At 38.8% G+C, this 23,386-nt stretch overlaps 1 protein-coding gene across 17 annotated transcripts in view; it reads right to left on the reverse strand.

Annotated features, from left to right (window-relative positions):
* Nucleotides 1-23,386, reverse strand: part of PTPN13 (protein tyrosine phosphatase non-receptor type 13) — a 234,606-nt gene that overhangs the window by 114,609 nt on the left and 96,611 nt on the right. For 16 of the 17 annotated variants that reach the window (XM_075544059.1, XM_075544061.1, XM_075544052.1 and 13 more), the window contains exon 7: nucleotides 16,584-17,147. The exons of the other annotated variant lie outside the window; for it this stretch is intronic. In XM_075544059.1, the coding sequence (XP_075400174.1) occupies nucleotides 16,584-17,147 (564 nt within the window). The remainder of the gene's footprint in view (nucleotides 1-16,583; nucleotides 17,148-23,386) is intronic. 17 annotated transcript variants of the gene reach the window in all.

Consider the following 23,386-nt stretch of genomic DNA (forward strand, 5'->3'; position numbering starts at 1 on the left):
ATTGGGCTGCTTACTGTAAAGTCAGCTGTTCGCATCCACCAGGTGGTCCATAAGACAACAATGAGGGTTTTGGTTTTATTTTTTATTTACTTTTAAAAAGTATGAGCATCAGGAAAACTATAAATAATACAAAGGGTTTGAGAATTGGAAAAGCAAAATATTATTTGTTTGTTTGTTTTCCTTCAATGCATCAATGCTATCTTAGGGACTTGTCATTATAAAATAAAATTTTAAAATCCTCTGGTGTACTATAAATGAACTTAAGGGATTATATAAGGCTTCCAACAATAGTTTATTTAATACTACTTTAAATTTGATGACCATAACCAAAAACTAAACTCACTGCCACTGAGTCAATGCTGGCTCATAGAGACCCTACAGAACAGGGTAGCACTGCCCTGAGGGTTTCTGAGACTGAAATTCTTTACAGGAGCAGGAAGCCTCACCTTTCTCCCACAGAGCAGCTGGTGGTTTTGAACAATTGACTTTGCTAAGCAGGCCAATTCAGAACCCACTACACCACCAGGGCTCTTTCGGATGACCACATTGCGTTACACATTAAGTGATTTCTTAGAAAGAATTGCTAGTTTAGAGGAATAAAAGTACTTCCTGCTTTACTGTTAAAAAACAAAACAAAAAAAACACTTCCAACCCTAAATTTTGAGAGACTTTCCCAAGGGAATTTAACCAAATTGGAGACTTGTTTTCCAAGGCAGAAGCCAGTAACCAATAAAGCTAAAGATAGGATTCAATTTCTACAGAGGCAGGATGGTGTAATACTCAACGAAGGAAATGGATAGTTATAATATGCCTGTTCAGTAAATTGAGCAGAGAACTTTCCACACATACATATTTCCTCTCCCCTGTAGCTATATTTTGTTTCCCTTTTCTCCAATTTGACTAAACCAGTAAATGTTTTCCATTCTGAGGTGCAATTTTCAGACAAATAAATTCAATTTGTCTAATTCCTCTTAACAATGTAACAAGTCATATCTCTCTCGATGAGGATCTGTTCCTGTTAGTTGCCCTCGATGTCAGCCTTCGCTCCATGTGCTGAGTGTGGACACAGGTAATCACAGGCTTACCAAGGCTGTGACCTTTAGCAAAGCAGATTGCCAGCTCTTTCCCAAGTTGCTTCTGGGTGGGTTCAAACCACAATTTCTGTCACTAGCGGGATGATTAACTCCTTGATGAGGTATTAGTCTATTTATGTTCTCAGTTCCACCCTTGGGGGCTGGGAAAGGGTGCTCTGTTGTGTGGTGCTTGCTGGTGGTCTAGGAACTCAAACTGGATGACTAGCTTGACATGACTATTAATAAGAGGAAGAAGAATCTGTGTGTGTGTGTGTGTGTGTGTGTGTGTTACAAGACTGTGGTGATGGTGGGATTTACATTCACTGAAATAGTAGAATCTGTTATTTATTTGCTGCAACATATTTTTTAAAGCTGTTAATTATGGCAGATATAGGTAATCAGATGGAACTTCTTGGTCAAAGTTTACTACTCAGTCACTGTTTACATGAAAAGTTAGTTCTTGTAATATGGGCTTAGAAACAAAAAACACAAAACCCTCATTGTCATTGAGTCTACTGTGGCTCAAAACAATCCTATTGACAGGGTAGATCTGTCCCTGAGGTTTCTGAGATTGTCAACTTTCCAGGAGCAGAAAGCTTCCTCTTTCTCCATGGAGCAGCTGGTGGGTTTGAACTGCTGACCTTGAGGTTATGTAGTAACACATAAGTCACCAGGGCCTTACACTAACGAGATAGAGGGTAGCTTTGTTTGGTTCTGCTCTGCAGAAGAAAGGTTTACTTAGTTTTCGGGGAAGTATCCTAACAGTATTAATACTTTTCTTTTTGGATCGTCTAGACATTACAATATATCTCCTATTTATATTCTAATATATAAGTCTAGCACTTCAGATCTAAAGAAGAACAGCTTAGAAGGGGTTCCAAGTTTCACTTCAGTGTGATCAGAATCAAACCAAACCTATTGCCATTGAGCAGACTCCAACTCGGATGCTAGGAATCCACAAACAAACAAACAACTTTTAATATTGCAGGTTTCCAAATAGACACTAAATCCTAAGTATCATGAATCCATCTCCCAGCATCAACAAAAGCTGGTGATTGCTATGCTACTTGAAAACTGAACTATATTTCAACCAAAGAGATACTCCTAAGCACATACATACGTAGACTGTATTACCAAGGTCTCTGGATGTCAAGATTCTTGATGCATGCGCAGCAGGGCTAATAAGAATCTTCAGATACACATTTTATACAGTGATTTGTGAAAGGTAAACGAAGTCTTGGCATAGGCCACTGGAAGAGGCAGCGGCAAATCAGGAGTGTGTGTGCATAAACACATAAGACATTTTATGTGTGCATGCGTGTAGGTATTTTCACTTCGTTGATTATGTGTGCAAGAAGGAAGAGTAGGGGCTAAAGAAGAATAACGTAGAAGGGGAGAGAAGTCATTACAGAGATCCCATGATCATAAACTAAACCAAAACTATTGCCATTGTGCAGATTTCAACTCAGCAACCCTATACAGACAGAGCAGAACTGTTCCCAATGGCGTTTGAGACTGTAAATGATGTAGGATTACAGGAAGGATTCTGAGAGCTGAAGATAACCTTTAATTTTGGGTACCATCTTACTGTAATGAAGAACATATCATATTTTTTATGGTCAGAATATAAAGTAAAAAAAATCTTACAAGGATTTATTTTATTATCCTTTCATTGTTATCTGATCTTCGGGGCAAAATTCTTCCTGATTCTCAAATACTGACTCCATTTATATGGCAGCGTTCAACAGGCCAGAGGGTTTTATCATGAATTCTGGACAACATTGGGTCACAAGCTCTACTTTAAACACATTAAACGTATGTGATCATGATGGCGATCCTTAAATTTTTATAAAACACAGTTTGCAAAGTTATATACCACTCTGGGTTTAAACAGAGCTGCATCGGATGAAATGTTTGAATCGACTATCTTCACCTTTAATAGAACGAAGCCAGTACAAGCCATAATTTAAAATCAACATTTACAAGTGACAAACACTCATGCCCAAACAAGTACAATGCAGAAACTCAGCCTGGGAAATTAAACAAGAGAAAGTACACAATCTCTATTATCTTGGACTTTACCTTTAACATGTAACTCAAATTAAAGAAAAAAAATTCAAAAAGAGATACACTAAGCGATTGACTTTGTAGCTCAAAACAATCCATTTTCTTAAGAGTGTGATTTTAAGGATATGGGTACCAATAAATACAATGTTTTAATTTCCAAGTCAAAATAAAGCAAAATTATGTGTTAACAGATTTCTTTCCCCGTGCTTCTTTTTTAGAGGATTAATTTCTGGATATAAGAGATATTATCTTTTATGTAACTATTTTGTTCCCTGGAGATGAATGAATTCTATATTATACCATGTTGAAATTAATAGAATATATTCTAAAATCCTTTGATGGTATGGTAAGTAATGTTTTAATACAGGATAAGAAAGTTCATGCAACTGTGAATGTACATAAGTCAGGAAAGATATATGGAAAACGTTCTGTAATGTGCACATCACTCTCTATATAGAAGCATTGCCCGGACTACAAATGATAAAAACAAGTCTCTGATCCCAATAAGGGGCTCTGATGAGAAAACATTGGATGACTAACTGCAAAGCAGGTGGTACAAGCTCATCAGGTGCTCTGCAAAAGAAGGATGGGGGGAGGGTCTCATAAAGATCCATGGTCTTGGAAACCCCTTTTAAGGTTGTTGTGAGTAGAACTTGATTCAATGGCAGCGGGTTTGGGTTTTTTTGTTTGTTCAACTCTGTTCTATGGTGGTCCTGCAGAATGTAGTAGCATCAGACCTAGACCTAGACATGGGTCACATTGGCTATATTGCTCTCTCAGCGTCCTCCAGAATCCTCTCTTTTTACTTTACTGCCCTTCTAAAACTTTCTCAAGCAGTAGAATATTACAGTAAGTTAATTTCATGGATTGTCAATTACCCAAATTTATTATTTAAAAGTACATAATTGTACATAATTTCCATCTTAAAACACAGAAGAATGCTCCTTCATTGTATGTAAAATTCCCCCTCATAATAGTGTTGTACCTCATATCTGAAATGGGCCCACTTTGTATATTATAATTCTATTGTGCCACATTATAATACTCTATTTTAGCAAACTTACTGAGAGCCTCTTGTATGTCAGGTGTAGTGGGAGAAGTGAGAACACAGTTCTGAATTAGAATAGGTCAACATTTTAGAGGTCTGCAGGGGAGATAAACTCTTCAAAATAAACAATTTGAGTCCAACACAGGTCTTCATCCGAAACTGAGAAGGTAAGGGAAGATTTCCTGGCTGAGGCAATGCTTGAAAGATTTAACAACCACAGAAGAGAGCTGCATGTTAGCACAGAAATATAAATAGGGCAATATAGAAATATATTTCTGACAATATACTGTGTGTGTATATATGTGTGTTTAGAATGAAGTGTGAAGGAAAAAATGGAAAAGGGAGAAGAAACTGGAAAGATACATAGACTGCATTCGATATATATACTCTAAGAAGCTAGATTGTTTCTCTCAGTTTGTTATACTGTGGTGGCTGTGTGTTGCTATGTTGGTGAAAGCAATGATACTGGCATTTCATATGCTAACAGGGTCACCCAAAGTGAACAAGTTTCGGCAGAGCTTCCAGGCTAAGAACAGACTACGAAGAAGGAATGGGCTGTCCATTTCAGAGGAACGAGCCCCTGAAAACCGTATGGATGGCATCAAAACATTGTCAATTACTAAAAACCTGTTGAACAGAAGCAGCACCGGGTCAGGGTCAGTGCTAGAGGAGGACCCTCTCAGGTCAGAAGGCACTCAAAATATGACTGCAGGAGAGCAGCCTTCTCAAAGTAGGTCCATCCCAAGGAAGCAGACGGAGTAAAGCCTGCAGGAATGAATCCCTGGGGCCTTCATTTGCTAATGGGGCATGATTCAAAATGAGAAGATGAGATGCAAATATAAACTACTAATTGGATCTTGGAAGGTACGAAGTATGAATCTAAGAAAATTGTTGTCATTAAAAATGAAATGCAACACCTAAAGATGGATATTCTAGATAGGAGAGAGTTGAAATGGTCTGATAACGGCCATTTTGAATCAGGACATCATACGGTTTAATATGCTGGGAATAATACAATCTAGAGGAATAGTGCTGCTTCATTAAAAAGGATATTTCAAGTTCTGTCTTGAAGTGCAATGGTGTCTATGATAGGGTAATGTCTACCTATATTCAAGAAAAGCCAATTCATACAATTATTGTTCAAATGTATGTACCATTAAAGCTAACGGTGTAGAAATGGAGAATTCTACCAATGTCCTCAGTCTGAAATTGAACAATCAACATGCATTGCCAATTATTGGCAACTGGAATACACAAATTGGAAGCAATGAGGAAATAGTTTCTATCATGAAAATATGGTCGTGGTGATAGAAACAAAGCTGGAGACCACAGGATAGAATTTCGCAAGAAACAACTTCTTCAGGATAAATACCTTTTTACAACAACTCAGATGGCAACTATGCATGTGGACTTCTCCAGACGGAATACACAGAAATCATATTGACATCTAGGGTCAGAGATTACGAGGAAGCTTAGTATCAACAGCTAAACCCAGGCCAGCGGCTCAGGATGGAACAGACTACCAATTACTCTTAGAAAATTCAGTCCGAGGTTCAGGAAAATGTGAGCAAGTCCATGAGCACCTTGAGTCTATCTCACCCAAATTTCAAGAACAGATTTGACGCATTAAATGCTAATGTCAAAAGATCAGATGAATTGTGGGAGAACATTAAGAACATCATTCACAAAGAAAGCAAAAAGTCATTAAACAGACAGGAAAGTAAGAAAAGATCAAAGTGGTTGTCAGAAGAGACTCTGAAACTTACTCATAAAGTAGCTATGGCAAATGGAAAAAATGATGCAGTCAAAGAGCTGAACAGAAAGTTTCAAAGGGCAGTATGAGAAACAAAATATTATAATACAATGTTGAAAGACTCAGAGTTAGAAAACTGAAAAGGAAGAACACACTCAGCATATCTTAAAGTGAGAAAGTAAAGTTCAAGCCTTGAATTTGCATACTGAAAGATTCTATGGACAAAATATTGAATGATGCATATTTTTATCCATTCCAAAGAAAGGTGACCCAACAGAATGTTCAAATTATAAAACAATGTCACTGATATCACATGCAAGACCATCCAACAATGGTTTAATAGTACATTGACAGGGAGCTGCCAGGGGTTCAGGCCAGATTCAGAAAATGTGGAACAAAGGATAGCATTGTTGATGTCAGATGGATCTTGGCTGAATATAGAGAATATGGGGAAAATGTTTACTTGTGTTTCATTGACTATAGGAAGGTATTATAACAAACTATAGATAGCTTTGAAAAGAATTTCAAATGAACTTCAGCAAACGAGGAAAGAGAAAAAGATCACTCGTAAGTTTCTTGCTTGCCTTTTTAGGCACATGACGGTGCCACCAATGTAATTGCAAATATCAGAGAAAGAACCACTTAAAGTTTCTCTTAAAGTCCTACCAATCTATGCTTCCCACAAGGTGGCTAAATCTAAGTCACAATTAGGCTATGCTAACGAGGTTATGAAGTAGATTTAAATTAGGACCCTGGTTTCTGAGGAAGGAGTATATGATATCTGTGTGCTCCCAGATCAGTACTAAGTTACTGTGAATATGAGCCCTAGGAAGTCTGTCCTGATTTCATATTTAACTTTCCTCAGTGCAGTTAAATGGCTAATTGAAAGGTCTGCAGTTCAAGCCTTCCAATGGCTTTATAGAAGAAAGATTAGGTTTTCTTCTGTAAAGAGTCACTGCTTCAGTTCTACTTCATCCCATAGGGCCACTGAGAGTCAAAATGGACTCGATGGCTATGCGTTTGGGTCTTGGTAGTGTTTAAAAAGGGAACCCTATCATTATATACAAATATATTTACATATGTTCATGCCTGTATTTAGACCTCTATAAATGTCCTTTGCCCACTATTTCTTTACTCTATTTCCTTTTACTTTCCTTCCGTCCCACTGTCAAGTTTAGCCTTCATTTGGGTTTTGGTAATTTCTCTCAGCTACATTGCCCTTGATCAAGCCCCACCAGGCATCCGACGCCCTCCTCACTATTGATTTAGAACACTTATTGTTCCTTTGTCCATAGGAAAATAGATCTATGTACATATTAAGGCAGCAGACAGACATTGGGCCACCAACTCAAGTACTCCTTCAATGTAAGAACACTTTGTTCTAATAATTCTATAATGCTCACCGTCCCCGACATGATCACTAAAGACAAAATAGGTGCATAAGCAAATGTGTTGAAGAAAGCTGATGGTGCCCAACTATCAAAAGATATAGTGTCTGGGGTCTCAAAGACCAACAAGTGGCCATCTAGCTGAGAAGCAACAAAGCCCACATGGAAGAAGTACACTAGCCTGTGTGATGATGAGGTGTCGATTCGATTAGGTATGAGGTATCAAAGACCCAAAACAAAAAAATCATATTGATGTGAATGAGGGGGAGGGCGGAGTGGAGACCCAAAGCCCATCTGTAGACAATTGAACATCCCTTAACAGAAGGGTCACAAGGAAAAGACAAGCCAGTCAGAGTACAGTATAGCACTGATGAAACATACAACATTCCTCTAGTTCTTTAATGCTTCCCTCCACCCCCCTAACCCCACTATCATGACCCCAATTCACCTTAAAAATCTGGCTAGACCAGAGCATGTACACTGGTACAGTTACAAGACCAAAACACAGGGAATCCAGGACATATAAATCCCTCAGGACCAATAATGAGAGTAATAATACCAGGAGGATAAGGGGATGGTGTGGGGGAGAAAAGGGGAACCTATCATGATGATCAACATATAACCCCCTCCCAGGGGGATGGAGAGCAGAAAAGAGGGTGAAGGGAGACATTGGTCAGTGTAAGAAATGAAAAAAAAATTATAAATGATCAAGGGTTCATGAAGGAGGGAGAGTGGGAGAAGGTAGAAAAGTGAGCAGATACCAAGGGCTCAATTTGAAAGAAAATGTTTTGCAAACGTAAAAATGTGTTTGACACACTGGATGTATGTATGGATTGTGATAAGAGCTGCATGAGCCCCCAATAAAATGATTTTTTAAAAGAAAATGATGGCAACGTATGCACAAATGTGCTTGACACAATGGATGGATGTATGGATTGCGATAAGAGCTATTAGAGCCAGGGAAAAAAAGAGGACCTGATGCGGAGGGCTTAAGTGGAGAGCAAATGCTTTGAAAATGATGAGGGCAAAGAATTTACATATGTGCTTTATACAATCGATGTATGTATATGCATGGATTGTGATAGAGTTGTATGAGCGCCTAATAAAATGTTAAAAAAGAGCTCCTAGAGCCCCCAATAAAATTATTTAAAAATAGATAAATGAAATAAAAAGGGAACCCTGATGGAAGGTGTGGGCTAGGTGTTAATACTATTAGAGGTGTCCGAAACCACCATTCTCTCCACAGGAAATGGATGAGAATGCGCCCATAAAGGTTTAGTTTTGGAAACCCTATTTAGGGCCACTATGAATTGGAACTGATTCAAGGGCAATGGGTTTTAGTTATCCTTAAAAAGACAATTTCACATTTTCTCACTTGGATAAATCAAAAGAGAAATGCCTAGTTTCTGGTGTGTTCTTACTTAAACTAATGAACAATATAGTGCTCACCTCTTCTCAAATGCTTAGGCCACAAGCACAAAAATAGCCATTACAAACCAAAGACATTGTCTGGATGAGTCTCCAGGCATATAACAGTCTAAGTACATATAACACCATTATTCATATTTTAATTTTTTGTAATTACTGTAAAGTTATTAATATCATCAATATCTTCATCTTTTGCCATGTTCTCTCATTGCTTAGTTTTCTATGGAAGGCCCTTAAGTATTCTGAAACTGATTAAAAATAAGATCAAAATTAGCACTTTCCCAGTATTGTATCGGAATGTTGTAAGCAGTGGAAAGATTAATTCTGGATTTCCATACACCAGGTTACAATTAATACCTAAAACACACCTATTGTTCTCAAGTCAATTCCAACTACTCTGTGACTCTATATAAAGGACAAGTAACTACTAACTAAGTTTACTTCTCAAGAAAGGAAAGGATGAGAAAAGGAAATTCATCAGTTAAGCATTAATGATTTGATAGTCATTTTACGGTACATAATATCCTGCTTCTTTTTGGCCTTGTTGCTAACCAGTCTTTCCACAACTGAATTCTGACATTTTTACTGAAATTCCTTTATGAAGAAATTGTTTAAAGCGGCTCTAATATGGTGGCCGCAAGCTGCATGTGCCCCTAAAATTAAGCATTCCGTTCTTCATTTACAGCCTGGACATTTCACACATGTGGCTGGTAGCTACTGAGATGGACCATGTGGGTATAAAATGTTTGCTTCATTGAAGAACTTCTACTGGACCATGGTCTAATATGAAAATTCTTAAAATCTAGTCCTGGATACATAGTCAGCACTTAGTTCTCTTGACTTAAGATGATGAACTTTTAGTAGTGTGCTTCTCATTTTAAAAAAATGCATCCTCTATCAGTTGAGTCATATCAGAAATACATAAGGGATAGGTCCCATAAAATTCCTGCTTAGTTGTAGTTATTTTTATGGAACTGATATGCATGAAACAGAAACTCAATACTGAAACTAATCATTTCAATTTCTGGAGTAACCTAAGTAACAACTCAATCATATTCTTGGATTTTTAAAATATTGTTATCTCTCAAAGGGAAATAAAAGGAAGACATAATATTTGAAAGAGTTCATGTTTACCAGTTTGGGATTTTCAAAATGATAGACAAGCTTTGGAACAGGGAAGAAAAGAAAACCAGCCTTCATATGTCCACTGATGAATGATAACTTACACAGTGAACATTAACATTTATAGACTATCTGTATAAGCGTTTAAATTCAATTTTCTCATGGAAGTGAGACATTAAGGTGGTTCAGTCATGAGAAAAAGCACACACACTTGAGTGTTTGCATAGTTTAGTTGTGCAACACGACTCTGTTCACAGAGCAGTCACAGGACAGCAAAACTAGGCCAGAACCAGAGGTCACAGCGCTGGAAGGAAGGAAGCAGTATTGTAAATTTGAACAAAATAGACTGATCTTCAAAAAAAGAAATATTTAATCATAACTACTTCTGTAGCACTTAGGTTTGTAGAGTTTAATCTTACACTTTTTCTCCTAGTATTATCTAGAATGCAGGGGAGTTTCAGCAGTTGAAAGCAAAATGCTTTTAGGGTCCCCACCCAGGGTGTGGGAGTACTGTTCATACTCCACTCACAGTACTGGCACTAAGTCAATAATCCTTCAGAATCAGGAATCTTCTGCCAGCCCGCAGGGCAATGCACGGGGAGTGAATGGTAATTATGTCATGTGGGGAGAAGGAGAGCATTCCTCGGACACGCCTATTCGAAAGCAGACAACTTCTAAGATCCTGAGGTGGAGTGGAGAAAGGCAGAAAAGAAGGTGGTAGGAATGAGGAAGAAGGGATAAGAGCAGAACAAAAGAACCCTATAATGATGTTTAAAGAAAGGTGGGGGGCAGGGATTAAGAGAAACACACCCCAGGCCAAAGGGTGCTATGGAATTGTAAAGTATAGCTTTCACAAAAGACATCTAAGTACCAGTATGCATTGTCCTACCTCTTCCTACTGCTTTACGCATTATTTACCGGCATCAAATATATAAAGGGGCTTCAAAAACAAATATGTGGGAAAATAGATTTATGAGATCAACTTTTCCCATGAACTTTCTGCAGCTCCCTCATATTTATTATGAATAAATGGAGGTTCCTGTTACTAGTCACAGTAATAATCCTATATTTGTGACTTTCATACTTCAACTGAAATATCTTCCTTCAGATCATTTTGTTCCTATCGCATCTCATTAACAAACCCAGTGGAGCATGGAATGCCAACCACTGCTTCTGACAGTCTCACCGGTAGCAGCTTCAAAACGCTACTCCGACAGTAGCCCACTAAAACCTCATCTAAGGAGCGTGGGTGGAGCAGGGGCTACTTGTTGGGCTGCACTCCACATGGTCAGCAGCTACACAGGAGAAGGACAGGGCTTTCTACTCCCATAAACAGAGCTCTCGGAAACCCACAGGGGTCGCTGCGAGTCAGCATGGACTCAAGGGCAGCGAGCTCTGAGAGTTTTAAAACCTTATCTGTCTAGCACACTAGAATATGTGGCTCTTTCTGATATAGTTTAATGTACAAAGAAATGGAAGGGCCTGACTTTGAACCTTCCTTTTGTGTTAAAAATTATAGAATCTTGATGTGAAAAGTTTGTTGAGTGGTTAGTGGTGGGGCCAACTTTCCAGCCAGTCCCCTCTCCCTGCGCCCACCCCCCCAACCAAAAAAAAAAAAAAACACAACAAAGCAAAGTGTCTGTAATGTATCTGGTCTCCATTTGAAATGAGAATAGAAAGAGTAGAAGAAGTCTTATTCTGGAATTTAAATGCAGGACTCCAGGAAAGGAGATGGTTGAATTCGATGGTATCCTGAGTTTGAGTTCCAATTTCTATGTCTTTAAGGTATGGTCTCCCCTGTACTGGTTGGCTGGTTGCAAACAGTTAAGGAAATGCTGTGGAAGTGACTCAGGAGAAGTTCCTTTAAGGGACTTCTCTGCACTGTGATCCTGAATGTGGCTTGGGGTTACTGTTTCTGACGGTTAACATTTACCCTGAGCCACACTCCGGATTACCAACAAGCAGGTTAAGAAGATGGGGCGTGGGGTAAGGAAAAGGCTACATATCAGAGCATAAAGAAGACAACTCTCTTATAAAGACAGCTGACCCTTCTCACATCCCCAAAAGTCCACGCTGAAATTTAGCTATATATTTTCTTCAGATTGGTTTAATAAGCCAAAGGACATTGGAATACATCTTTTACGAAAAAAATTAGAAAGTAACACGTGGTGGAAAGCCCTTGAACTGGAAACCTAACTATGATAGGACCCTACCACTGACCCCTTTTATGATTTGGGGTATGTGTCCAAGACCATGTTTGGGTAACAGATGCTTAAAAACCCTTCCTGATTCTAAAATTATTGATATCCAGTGGCAGCTACCTAATTTTAAGATGACAAAAATTTTACAGAACATTCCTCACATTGTAAAACGCTTTCAAACAAAATTATTATTTTAAAACAATATTATTTTTTAAAACATACACTAAAATGTGTTCAATGAGTAATATACAATAGAAGCAATCCACTGTTCTGCTTTATTTATCACACACAATAGAATTCTCCCACTTTTGATAGAATTAAGATAGACGGGTTTTTAAAAATTATTTTCCACTCATTATTTTTAAATACTAGCTAAAGTCTTTATTTTAGTAAGCTGTAATTTAGTTTGCACAACTAAAATAAGTTACCTCACCTTTAGGGAAAGATAACACAGAAAAACCCAAGTTACTCAACTAAATAGCTTAATAATAATGACTGCTTTTATGAAGTCCCTGGGTAGTGCCAAAAATAGACTTTGGGGCAAGGGCATGGAGCCCCATCAGACTGGCCTGGAAAACACTCTAAAAGGTCAACAAACAGACCTGGAACTATTTATAGGTTTTTCTTCCTTTGGTCATTTTGTTGTTGTTTTGTGTTTTTGTTTCCTTTTGTTGTTTGGTTTTAGTGTTTATCATTGTCTCTGCATGTCTACCTCGATAAGATAGGCAGGATAAACAATCCGGAGGAAAAAACAATGGGACGAACAATTCCAGGGGGATATGGGAGAGAGCGAGGTGGGTGACAGTATGGGGGTGTTAACAAACCCAGGGACAAGGGAACAACAAGTGATCTAAATTTGATGGCAAGGAGGGTGTAGGATGCCTGGTAGGGCTTCATCAAGGGCAGTGTAACTGAGAGGCATTACTGAAAACTGAATGAAGGCTGAAGATGATAGTGGGATAAGAGGAAAGTAAAAGGAAATGGAAGAAAGAACTAAGAGGCAAATGGGCATTTATAGAGGTCTAAGTACAGTTTTGTACATATGTAAATACAGGGAAATAGATCTATATACATATATTTATATGTTAAGTATTAAGGTAGCAGAAAGACAAGTACTCCCTCAATGCAAGAACACTTTGTTCTAATAACCTGGCATTCCGTGATGTTCACCTTCCTGACAGGATCGCGGAAGACAAAATGGGTGCATAAGCAAATGTGGCGAAGAAAGCTGATGGTGCCCGGCTATCAAAAGATATAGCATCTGGGGTCTTAAAGGCTTGAAGGTAAATAAGCAGCCAACTGGCTCAGAAGCAACAGAGTCCACATGGAAGAAGCACACCAGCCTGTGCGATCACGAGGTGTCGAAGGGATCAGGTATCAGGCATCAGAGACCCAGAACAAAAAATATCATATCAATGTGGATGAGGGGGAGTGCAGAGTGGAAACACAAAGCCCATCTGTAGACAATTGGATATCCCCTTACAGAAGGGTCATAAGGAAGAGATGAGCCAGTCAGAGTGTAGTATAGCACCAATGAAACACACAACCTTCCTCTAGTTTGTTAATGCTTCCTTCCCCCGACTATCATAACCCCAATTCTACCTTACAAATCCGGCATGTACACTGATACTGATACATGCTGGAAACACAAGGAATCCAGGACAGATAAATCCCTCAGGACCAATAATGAGAGTAGTGATACCAGGAAGGTAAGGGGAAGATGGGAGGAGAAAGGGGAACCTATCACAATGATCTACATATAACCACCTCCCAGGTTGAAAGACAATAGAAGAGTGGGTGAAGGGATACATCAGTCAGTGTAAGACATGAAAAAATAATAATTTATAAATTATCAAGGGTTCATGAGGGAGGGAGGGGGATGGGAAAAATGAGGAGCTGATACGAAGAATTCAAATTGAAAGAAAATGTTCTGAAAATGATGATGGCAACAAATGTAAAAACGTGCTTGACACAATGGTTAGATGTATGGATTGTGATAAGAGCTGTAGGAGCCCCCAGTAAAATGATTTTAAAAAAAAAGAATGATTGCTTTGAATTTCAAATCTCAAGTATTCCTTTTCAATAATACCTTTAGCCTAAACAGTTTATTATCATGTGTAAGTTACTATATAATAATGGAGGTATATTTAAGGCTTTTAAGTATTTCCATAATAAAACAACAATTTCAGGAATATATTTTGTTTTCGGTGGGTTGTCAAATATATTCTGGAAAGAAATGCGCAGGCTCATAATAATAACCCCCAAAATGATAAATTCGCAAACTATATTTCATAACTAGTCATCAATTTCAACAACTAGGGTTCAGATGACATTTCTCTGAAGGTATGAGAAAGTATGTTGGTCTATTTGTGTTTCCTTAAAACACACACACTTTCTGAGAAAATATTATTTACAAATGAAATATATACAACTTAAGAGAAGATAGTACTCTAAAAAAATTGAAAAGTTGGTATGTATCTTTATGATGTAGATTCTGATACTATTTGAATAACTTTTCTATTTCTATCATGAGAGTTTGGGGTTTGGGTGGGTTTTATTATTTAACACAGTGAGCAACATTTCTTTGCACTAAATATGTCCCTGAAGATAATTAGCTCATAGTGCTCAAAAGCCAGGTCAGGCTAAATTATTATTTAGATGCTAGTTGTTGACAACACTAAACAGACACGAAATACAACTTCTGAAAAGGGAGTTTTACTCTTCTTATCTTTTACTATTTGCTGCTATAACTCCAAAAGCATACCAATTATAGTAACAGTGAAACGTAAGTTTCTATATTCAGTTCTTAAACATTTATAAAATGAGATTATATGGAACATTTTTAAAATGTATGTTATATGCAAACCATAAAAATAGTTTAATATTCAGCAGCTTCCTTTATAATTTCACATACTTTAATGCTTTACAGTTTCTAGATTTACAAAATTTCTTTTATTAGGAGCTTAAGTACAATGTGGAGCTGTATGTTTAACTCCAGAGCCATACCAAACTTAGACAGCACACCTTCAGCACAGTGCTTTTGGAAGCACCCCATGGAAAAATCATCTGACCTTGATTGTGTGTTTTACTATGCTCCTTGAACTTTGAAAACCCCTTGGACTTCCCTTTAATCAGCTATGTCCCAGGGCTTGTCTAGAAGGCATGGGGGAAGTTATAGAATGTTAATCTTCAAAAACAGACTGGAAGTCTTTAAAGCTTGCAAGTGACCGTCTTCTACGAGGAAAATATTCCGTCACAGCCTCCACTGCCCCGAGGGAAAGTGTGTGGCTGTAACTATGGACCGCACTGATCAGGATCGCAAAGGAAGTTTCTGTACAGTTTGGGAGGTGGGGGATGAAAGTGGTAAAACAAAATGTTCAAACATGAAAAAAAAAAACAGACTCGACGGTCTGTTAGCAACTTGTGGAACTCTCAAGATTATGGCTCGTAGACACCCTTCAAGCCTTAAACGGGACCCATGGCTGGGGTAAGATACAGGGTCACCTGACAGCTGAACAACAGGTGGGTCGGTAAAGTGCATAATACTACCAAACCAAAGCTCAGGACGCAGGAAGGTGTTGGAGGGGGAAAAGGCAAATAATGGGAACATAGGAAAGAGGCGAGGAAAGTGCTGGCACACCGCGGGCACTGCATTCCAGGTCGTGAAACACATGGTCAAACAATTTCTGAGTGGCAAACCAGGTTGCACTATAAACCTTCACCCAAACCACAATAAAACACTAGAAAAAATTTAACTTTAAAATTGTTCCTGATGTCATTTTCTCTTTCATTTATCTTTCAAAGGGCAACTCTATTCACATCTCTAGAAGATCATTTTATTCCATTCAATATATTGAAGTTGATGTGTGAATCGGGTGTTTTTTGAATTAGAGCTCTGGCCTGAAACAATTCCAGACACTCACAAATAAGAATTGTTGTATCCCACATACTAACAGTGTGATAAGTCAACATCTTGATCACTCTACATTCATTACTTCATTAAGCTACTTTCATTAGGTTCAATTTACAGATGGAGCAGCTGAAACTTATTGGCCAAAGACCACAGAGCTATTAAATGAAGTAACTAATTCAAAACTAAGCTTTCTGATTTTTAAAAGTTCACTTTATTACCATCTTAAAAATATATGTTCAAAACTTCATTCCAGATCAAACACATCATAATCTCCCGGATCTTAGAAGCCAGCGGTCTGAGATCCACTGCAGCAGCAGCATCACACCCTTCCACCACACTGCTCCTTGCTTCTGTCGAGGCCACTGGCTGATGACGCCCGCCGGCCAGACAGTGCAAGAGAGCCGGTGTGGGGAACGCCGCAAAGGAAACAGAAAGCGCACTCCTGCCTAGAGAACACCTTTGGGCTTTCCCAACATCTCTGTTGGTGGTGGCGGCCTGTAGGAGAGCCGCAGCACTGGTGCAGAGTAGAACTGCTCCGCGGGACTCTCAAGGCTGTGCCATCTCTTTCGGACACACACAAAATTACTAACCTTCCACATTCATGGCTTTTCTCAGAACTTGAAGTTTCTTCTGTCGCTCTCGGATTCGGTCCAAAGCACTTGATATTGCTGAGGAGGTGGGCAACTCTCGTGGGTGGCACAGCGGGTCGATCTTCTGAGGCCCAAAGATATCCCAGGCTATGCTTCCATCTGAGTACCTGGCCTCCTTTTTTCTAGGGGCAGTCGAAGTGCGCCCGGTGGCTGCCTCAGGGAGGCAGTGTCCGTATCGGCCAGCGTCCCCAGAAGTGGAGAGTCTATCAGTTGCGCAAAGCAAGTCCATGGATGAAGCCCAAATCTTCTTCTTGGAAAGGATGTCCGTGCTTGAGGGAACCTTTTTTCCTGTATTAGTTTTAAACTGGGAAGGGGAGCAGGTATTTTCAGCATCTTCGAGTCTAGAATTATTATCTGATGGAAAGTCCTTGAAATAATCTTCCTCCTCTTGTGTGTCTCTGATGGACAGAAATCCCATCGATTTACTAAGCCCTTTGTTAAGAAAGGTCTGCTCAGAGAATGGGAGCTTGTCTATGTCTAGCACATCAGAAGTAGAGCTTCTTCCTGGAATGATAAGAATCTATCATGTACGCACAGAAGTTTTAGAACATAGCCATCTCATTGATATGACAATGAAAGTGGTGACAATTTTCTAAATGAAGGATCCTAGATGAAATGGATGGTGGTGATGGTAATGCAAAGAGATGCTATGTTGACAAAACTTTCATAGTACAATGTTGCTTTTCTAATAAAATCATTAATACTGAACTTACTGTTTTGAATTGTATTGTTTTACATTCATACAAGTGAACTTACTTTGTTTTAAATATTAAGATTTTCTGAGAGCATTCTTGATAGAATATAAATATGTATAAAATGATTTGCCCTAATAGAATGCCTAGTGTACCCATTTAACATTTAAAGCAGTGTTGGGGAACTTCTGGGCCATATATGGCCATATATGGCCTGTGAATAGGCACTAGTGTCAGCCTTACCAATAAGAAGCAGTTCAAGCCAGCACATTATTGATGAGTTAATTAAATGTTTGACCAGTATGGCCCATGCATGATGTTATCAATATCTAAAAGGCCCTTGGAGAAAAAAAAAGGTTCCCTACCTCTGATATAAAGATACTGCTCAAATAATGTATTACAATCCAATAGATGGCCCTGATACATTATGTTTTTATATAAATATGCTTAAACAAGAAATAGAGATTGCCATATTCTAGGTGAGAAAAAAAAAGACTGGCACTTAGAATCCTTAAGTACCAATCCTTAAGTACCAACATATGATTATAATTAGATAATTCCTGTTTAAAATATGCTCTATAGGAAATCATATTTGTTTCCATAACAGACCACCATGTACTAAAATAATAATTTTTGCCCTAAAACTTAATGTGCCAGTATTTATCAAACATAAAAAAGTGATAATTCTTATTTATTCTTTTGTTCCTGATATAGTTAAAAACCAGTGTATTTTGTTAATAAATTTAATATGCACACCAGAAATGCCCATCATAAATCAATTTTGTGACTCTATATGTTAAATAATCATGGAAAGAATGTAGAAAAACACTATTTTTACTAGTTGATGGTCCATAAACACTGAAAATTTCCTTTAAGTATATTTGTAAATTCTCTTTTTTATAACTTACTTGCTGGAGCTACAATATAAACTAGTAACTAAAGCTTTTCCAGAAATCATATATAGCTAGTCATTTTAAGAGATCATTTGCCTTTTCAATATATCAGGTTAAAATTTATAAGCTTTAATTCCACGATGACAGGTAATTATTATAAGAAAGGTTAACTCATTTAAAAATGGCAACAAGTGTTTTTAGTTGAAAATCAGATTGAAACATTGTTTATGTCCTACTTCTTCCTCCCAAATATGGACCTACTTTAGTGAAAATAATCATAACATAGATATTGGGATATCTCATATGAAAAACACCGAGAAATATACCACTCTACACTCAGCCACATGACTACCATAGACTTCAGCTTCTAATCTAATAAGAAAATTGGCAAAAGATGTCTGTCTTACAGTTATTTTAGGGGTAATTTGCATTCTAAAACAAACCACGTTTTGACCCTCATTAACATTGTTATTGAATAATAGAAAGCATTGCTATAATCTTGAATACTTGTATAATAATACTGTGATAGGTTAGATGGTGTCTGCAGAGGCAGGGAAATGTGTAATGTGGATCTTCTAGCGAAAATCTCTGTAACTCCCACCAAACAACCTTTCCCTGTGTGAATCTGGGCAGGGAGGTCAGAAAAAAACCTGATAGGATTCAACTGTGAGTAATTGTTAATAGGATTCATTGATTGCCATGCTGGCTATGAGTCCGCTGAGAAGCAGGAAGGGGAGTCTCATTACCAGCAGGAGCCAGGAGTGGAGCAATGCTTCAGGACCCCTAAATCCCTGCACAGATATCCAGAAGACCGCTGTGAGGTTAGAGGAATGGCAGAAAAGTAGCAGCAACAACAGAACCAAGAGCCGGAGCGTGAGACAAGAGTGGTGGGTTTCCCAGCCTACAGAGCAAACCAAGTTGAGTACTTTGGTGTGAGAAGCTGGCTTGTGGAGAAGGGTGCCTCTGGGCACTTAATTGAGGGCGCTGGGTTTGCTGACCATGGAGCTGTAGCTGAGTGCCTTTGGGTTGAGACTTGTCCTTGGGAATTTAGTAAGAGCCCCAGAAAACTCTGTAACGTGTACCAACTGAACAACTCCATCCTCAGCATTTCCACCTCCCAAACAAACCTGTTCATCATCAATATTGTTTGTTGAATTCTGTGGGGCCATTGCAATGAATTATTGAACTTAGTACCTGAAAACATAGAGAATGTGCCCCTCTACCCTCAAAGATGTGTTATAATCTTAGCTTCTAAACTGATGACTATAATTCTATTTGGTTATCATGGTTATGACCATGATTAGTTTGGGTGAGATATAAATAATTAATTGAGCAAGTGATCAGGCAGAAATTGGGGAGATGCCAACTCACATGAAGATCGCCTAGGAAGAGAGCTCAAAGAGATAAGGAGCTTCCTCCAGAGTTAACAGAGAGAAAAAAAATTGTTTTCTAGGACAGGTGCCTTGAATTTGGATTTCTAGCTTCCTAGAGGGTGAGAGGTTTTGCTTGTTAAAGCTATTCATTTGTGGTATTTCTGCCACAGCAGCACCAAGTCACCAACACTCCGGGCCTCTAAAGTGGGGGTGCTGCTCTAACAAACTCATATTTGATTTAGATGCTTAATGAGAGGAGATGTGGAGCCTGAAATTGACTTACAACTTTTAGGTTGATGTAATGGGGTGTATGTGTTTTGAACCTAGAAATGACATACATTTTTTGGTGGACCAAAGGGTGGGATGAATTGTGTCCTCGTGTTGTAAATCCTAAACTCTGTAGCTGTTATCGTGGAATTAAGCACTGGGCTGCTAGCCACAAGGTCAGTGGTTCACACTACCAGGCCCTCCGAAAGAAAAAGATGAGGCTGTCTGCTCCGTTAACAACGTAGTCTCAGAAACTACATAGGGTTGCTATGTCAGAATTGACTCCATGGCAGTGAGTTTTGTTATGGTTATGCCTATGGTTACAAACCCATCGGGAACAGGTTGTCTTGTGCTAATAAACAGGATTAATGTAGGGTGTGCCTGTCAGTTTCTTTTAGCATATAAAAGAGATGAACCAAGCGAGTGAGCAGGCAGAGTTGGGGGAAGAAAATTGCCACTCCCCATGAGACGCAGGAGCAAATGCTCGGAGACAAGTACATTCCTCTAGAGCTGACAGTGAAAGCTTCTCATACAAGTCTGCACCCTGCATTTGGACTTGTAGCCTCAATACATGTTGTGCTGGTCACTGCAAGGTCACTAATTCAAAACCGTCAGCGGCTCCATGGGGAAAAGATGAGGTTTTCTGTTCTCCTAGAGTTGCTGTCTGTCCTATAGGGACTCTATGAGTGAAAATTCACTCAATGGCAGAGAGTTTGGTAGTTCTGGTTTAGAGCTGTGCTAGAGCTTAAACTGTGAGAACCCCATTTTGCAAATGGCTATGGGTGGCAGTGATTGCTCAAAACCCATTTGCAGGTTCCCCAATGAAGTCCTCTGATCATTAACCAAGAGTGTAGATAATCTTGCTCTGAGGTAGAAAGCCAAGTACATTAACTCCACTAGTCAGTCCAGAGAAGGGCAATCTCGCTTGGGGGCTTGCCAGGATGCCTCCTTGATGGAGGTGGCCATACAGGGACAGTACAGGCTGTTACACAGTCATGAGCCATGCCTGTCAGTCTTGCTGTTTGCTTTGGTTGGAGGTGCCAAGACCAATCTTGAAACCCTTTTAACTAACAGTAAGTGCCTCAGTCATGGTCTCATTCCTGCTTCTGTAAGCTTACATGTCCCTGTGTTGTATGGGCCTGCTACCAATCATTTGTGACAGTCCCCTTGATTCCATGCCTTATTTACCTAGCTCCCCAAGTGTGAGTCCTTACGCCAATGGACTCCCTCATCTGGAAGATGTATCTCTGTGCTTTTGTCCCCTTTTAAGACTTAATAAATGTTCTCCTTAAACTATAATTGAAATTGGGGTATCTTTTGTACCCTCAAGCAGAGCCTCCTAAACTGTGAGAAAAAATACTTGTTGGTTAATGACACTCATTTGTTATATTTCGGTTAGAGAAGCCCTAGGTAAGACAGATATATGAGAAAAGAATGAAAATATGGGGCACACAGCTAAGCTCAACCACCTGGCATCTTTTAGTGCCATAACTATCGACACATATTCAAGCTAACTGGAGAAAATCAAACAAGAGGGTATTTCCCACCTTAAATCCCATTGCTTTTATAGCTGATCCTTGCTTCATATTCCAAGAATACGGAAGTGTCTGAAGAAAGTATTTTCCTGGCCTTTCTATGCTTAATTCCACAGATATACCCACATCTCCAAATCTATAACACTGCATGGTTTGCCACCGCACCCTACTACCCCCACCTGCTTTTCCCCTTACCCACTTATTCATCACTCAGCAGCCAGAATGAGCCTTTAAAAATGTAAACTGTATGATGTCACTCCCTTGTCTAGTCGCTTTTCATGACATACCACTGCACTTTTGGAGCCCTAGTAGCATTGTTGGCTAAGTGTTAGACCACTAACAACAAGGTTGGTGGTTTAAAACCACAAGTAGTTCTGTGGAAGAAGGATGAGGCAATCTGCTCCCATAACACTGTACAGCCTTGGAAACCCTTTGCAGGGTTACAATGAGTCAGAGCAAACTTGATGGCAGAGTAGACTACGGCTTGATTTTTAGTACTTTAGTCCATTATTTCATACTGCGTGTGATGCTTTCCAACCCAAGGGCTCACCTTCTAACACTGTTCTATTGTAATCTGAAAAGGTTTTAACTGATGGATTTGGGGACATTGATCACTAGCTCTTTCTTCCTTGTCTTAGTTGGAAATTGAAACCTGTGTCCCATGACCCTACTGGTGTCTGAAATACCAGTCTCATAGCTTCCAGCACCATAGCAACAAACAAGGCGCCACAATATATACGCAGATGGATGTTATTGCTCATACTTCAGATCACCATGAATCCGAAACAACTTGACAGCAACTTACAATTTCACTTTAAATACAATTTCAACCCCTTTAAGGTCTGCCACTTGGATCCTCTTGAGACTTATCTCCACTCCCTTATTTCACTCCAAGCCTCAGGTTTTTCTGTGTTAAGTTTTCTCATTATGCACATGTTATTTCCTCTGTAATCACTGCTCTATTCCAAGACCTTTCTCATGATAGTTGTTTCTTCTCCCGTGGTTTCATTTAAAATATGGCTTGTTCAGTGGAGCCTATTTAAAGGAATCATTATTTAAATAGACAATTTCCAAACTGTATCCTGGTTCTATAACTCGTCTAATAGGTCAATGCATATTCTCTTTTAAGTTGTGATTAGAGGCCATGGAGTCATTTCTGGCTCATAGCGACCATACACACAAACAGAACAAAACACTGCCCAGTGTGTAAATCATGAGTAAAGCGTTAACAATATACTCACGGGCCATGGTATCCTAAGAACGCTGTGCCTTCTCACTAGCCATATGGTCCTACAATTACTATTTTCATAAGTTGCTCTTGGAAAACTGCTGATGCATAAGTATTCAGTTTTTAAGTCTTGATGTAAATTAAATAGTTATCAAGGGATTTCAGCTTATATTTATATAAAAAAGCCAGTACATTGGTACACGGTAATTAAATTACATGAGCCAGCACATAATTAAAATGAAAACAATGTATTAAAAATCTTATACTAACTTCCTCCTCTCTTTCTATAGAATATGCCAAATTTAACTAAGACGCAAATTGCCTGTCATTATAAGCTTGAAAATGACAATACAAGAACTAATTTAGAATTCCATGACTATTCGTTATAAAAGATTACTGTGACCCATAACTATAGACACTCTGGGTTGCCAACAGAAGAAAGAGGGATAGGGAAATAGGAAGAGGGTTAAAGAACAGTAAGAAGACAGTGATAGTTTTGAGGAACCTGGGAAGAAATTTGAGGATCACGGTGTGAGGCAGGTTTGTGATGATGTTTGGGTATCTGTGGCCTGAAGCAACATGATCAGATTATTAGTCATAAACGGACAAAATTTTGTTTCCACAAGAAGAAGGAAACAGTAGGCAAGAGACGTATTGAGTGGCGATTTCTCCAATTGATTCTTTAGCTTAGAACTATCTGATTCTTGGAGGGGGAAAACAGACACTTCTTTATAAGTACACAGTAAGTGTTGCCT

Source organism: Tenrec ecaudatus, chromosome 3, assembly GCF_050624435.1.
Source record: "Tenrec ecaudatus isolate mTenEca1 chromosome 3, mTenEca1.hap1, whole genome shotgun sequence".
NCBI lineage: Eukaryota > Metazoa > Chordata > Mammalia > Afrosoricida > Tenrecidae > Tenrec > Tenrec ecaudatus.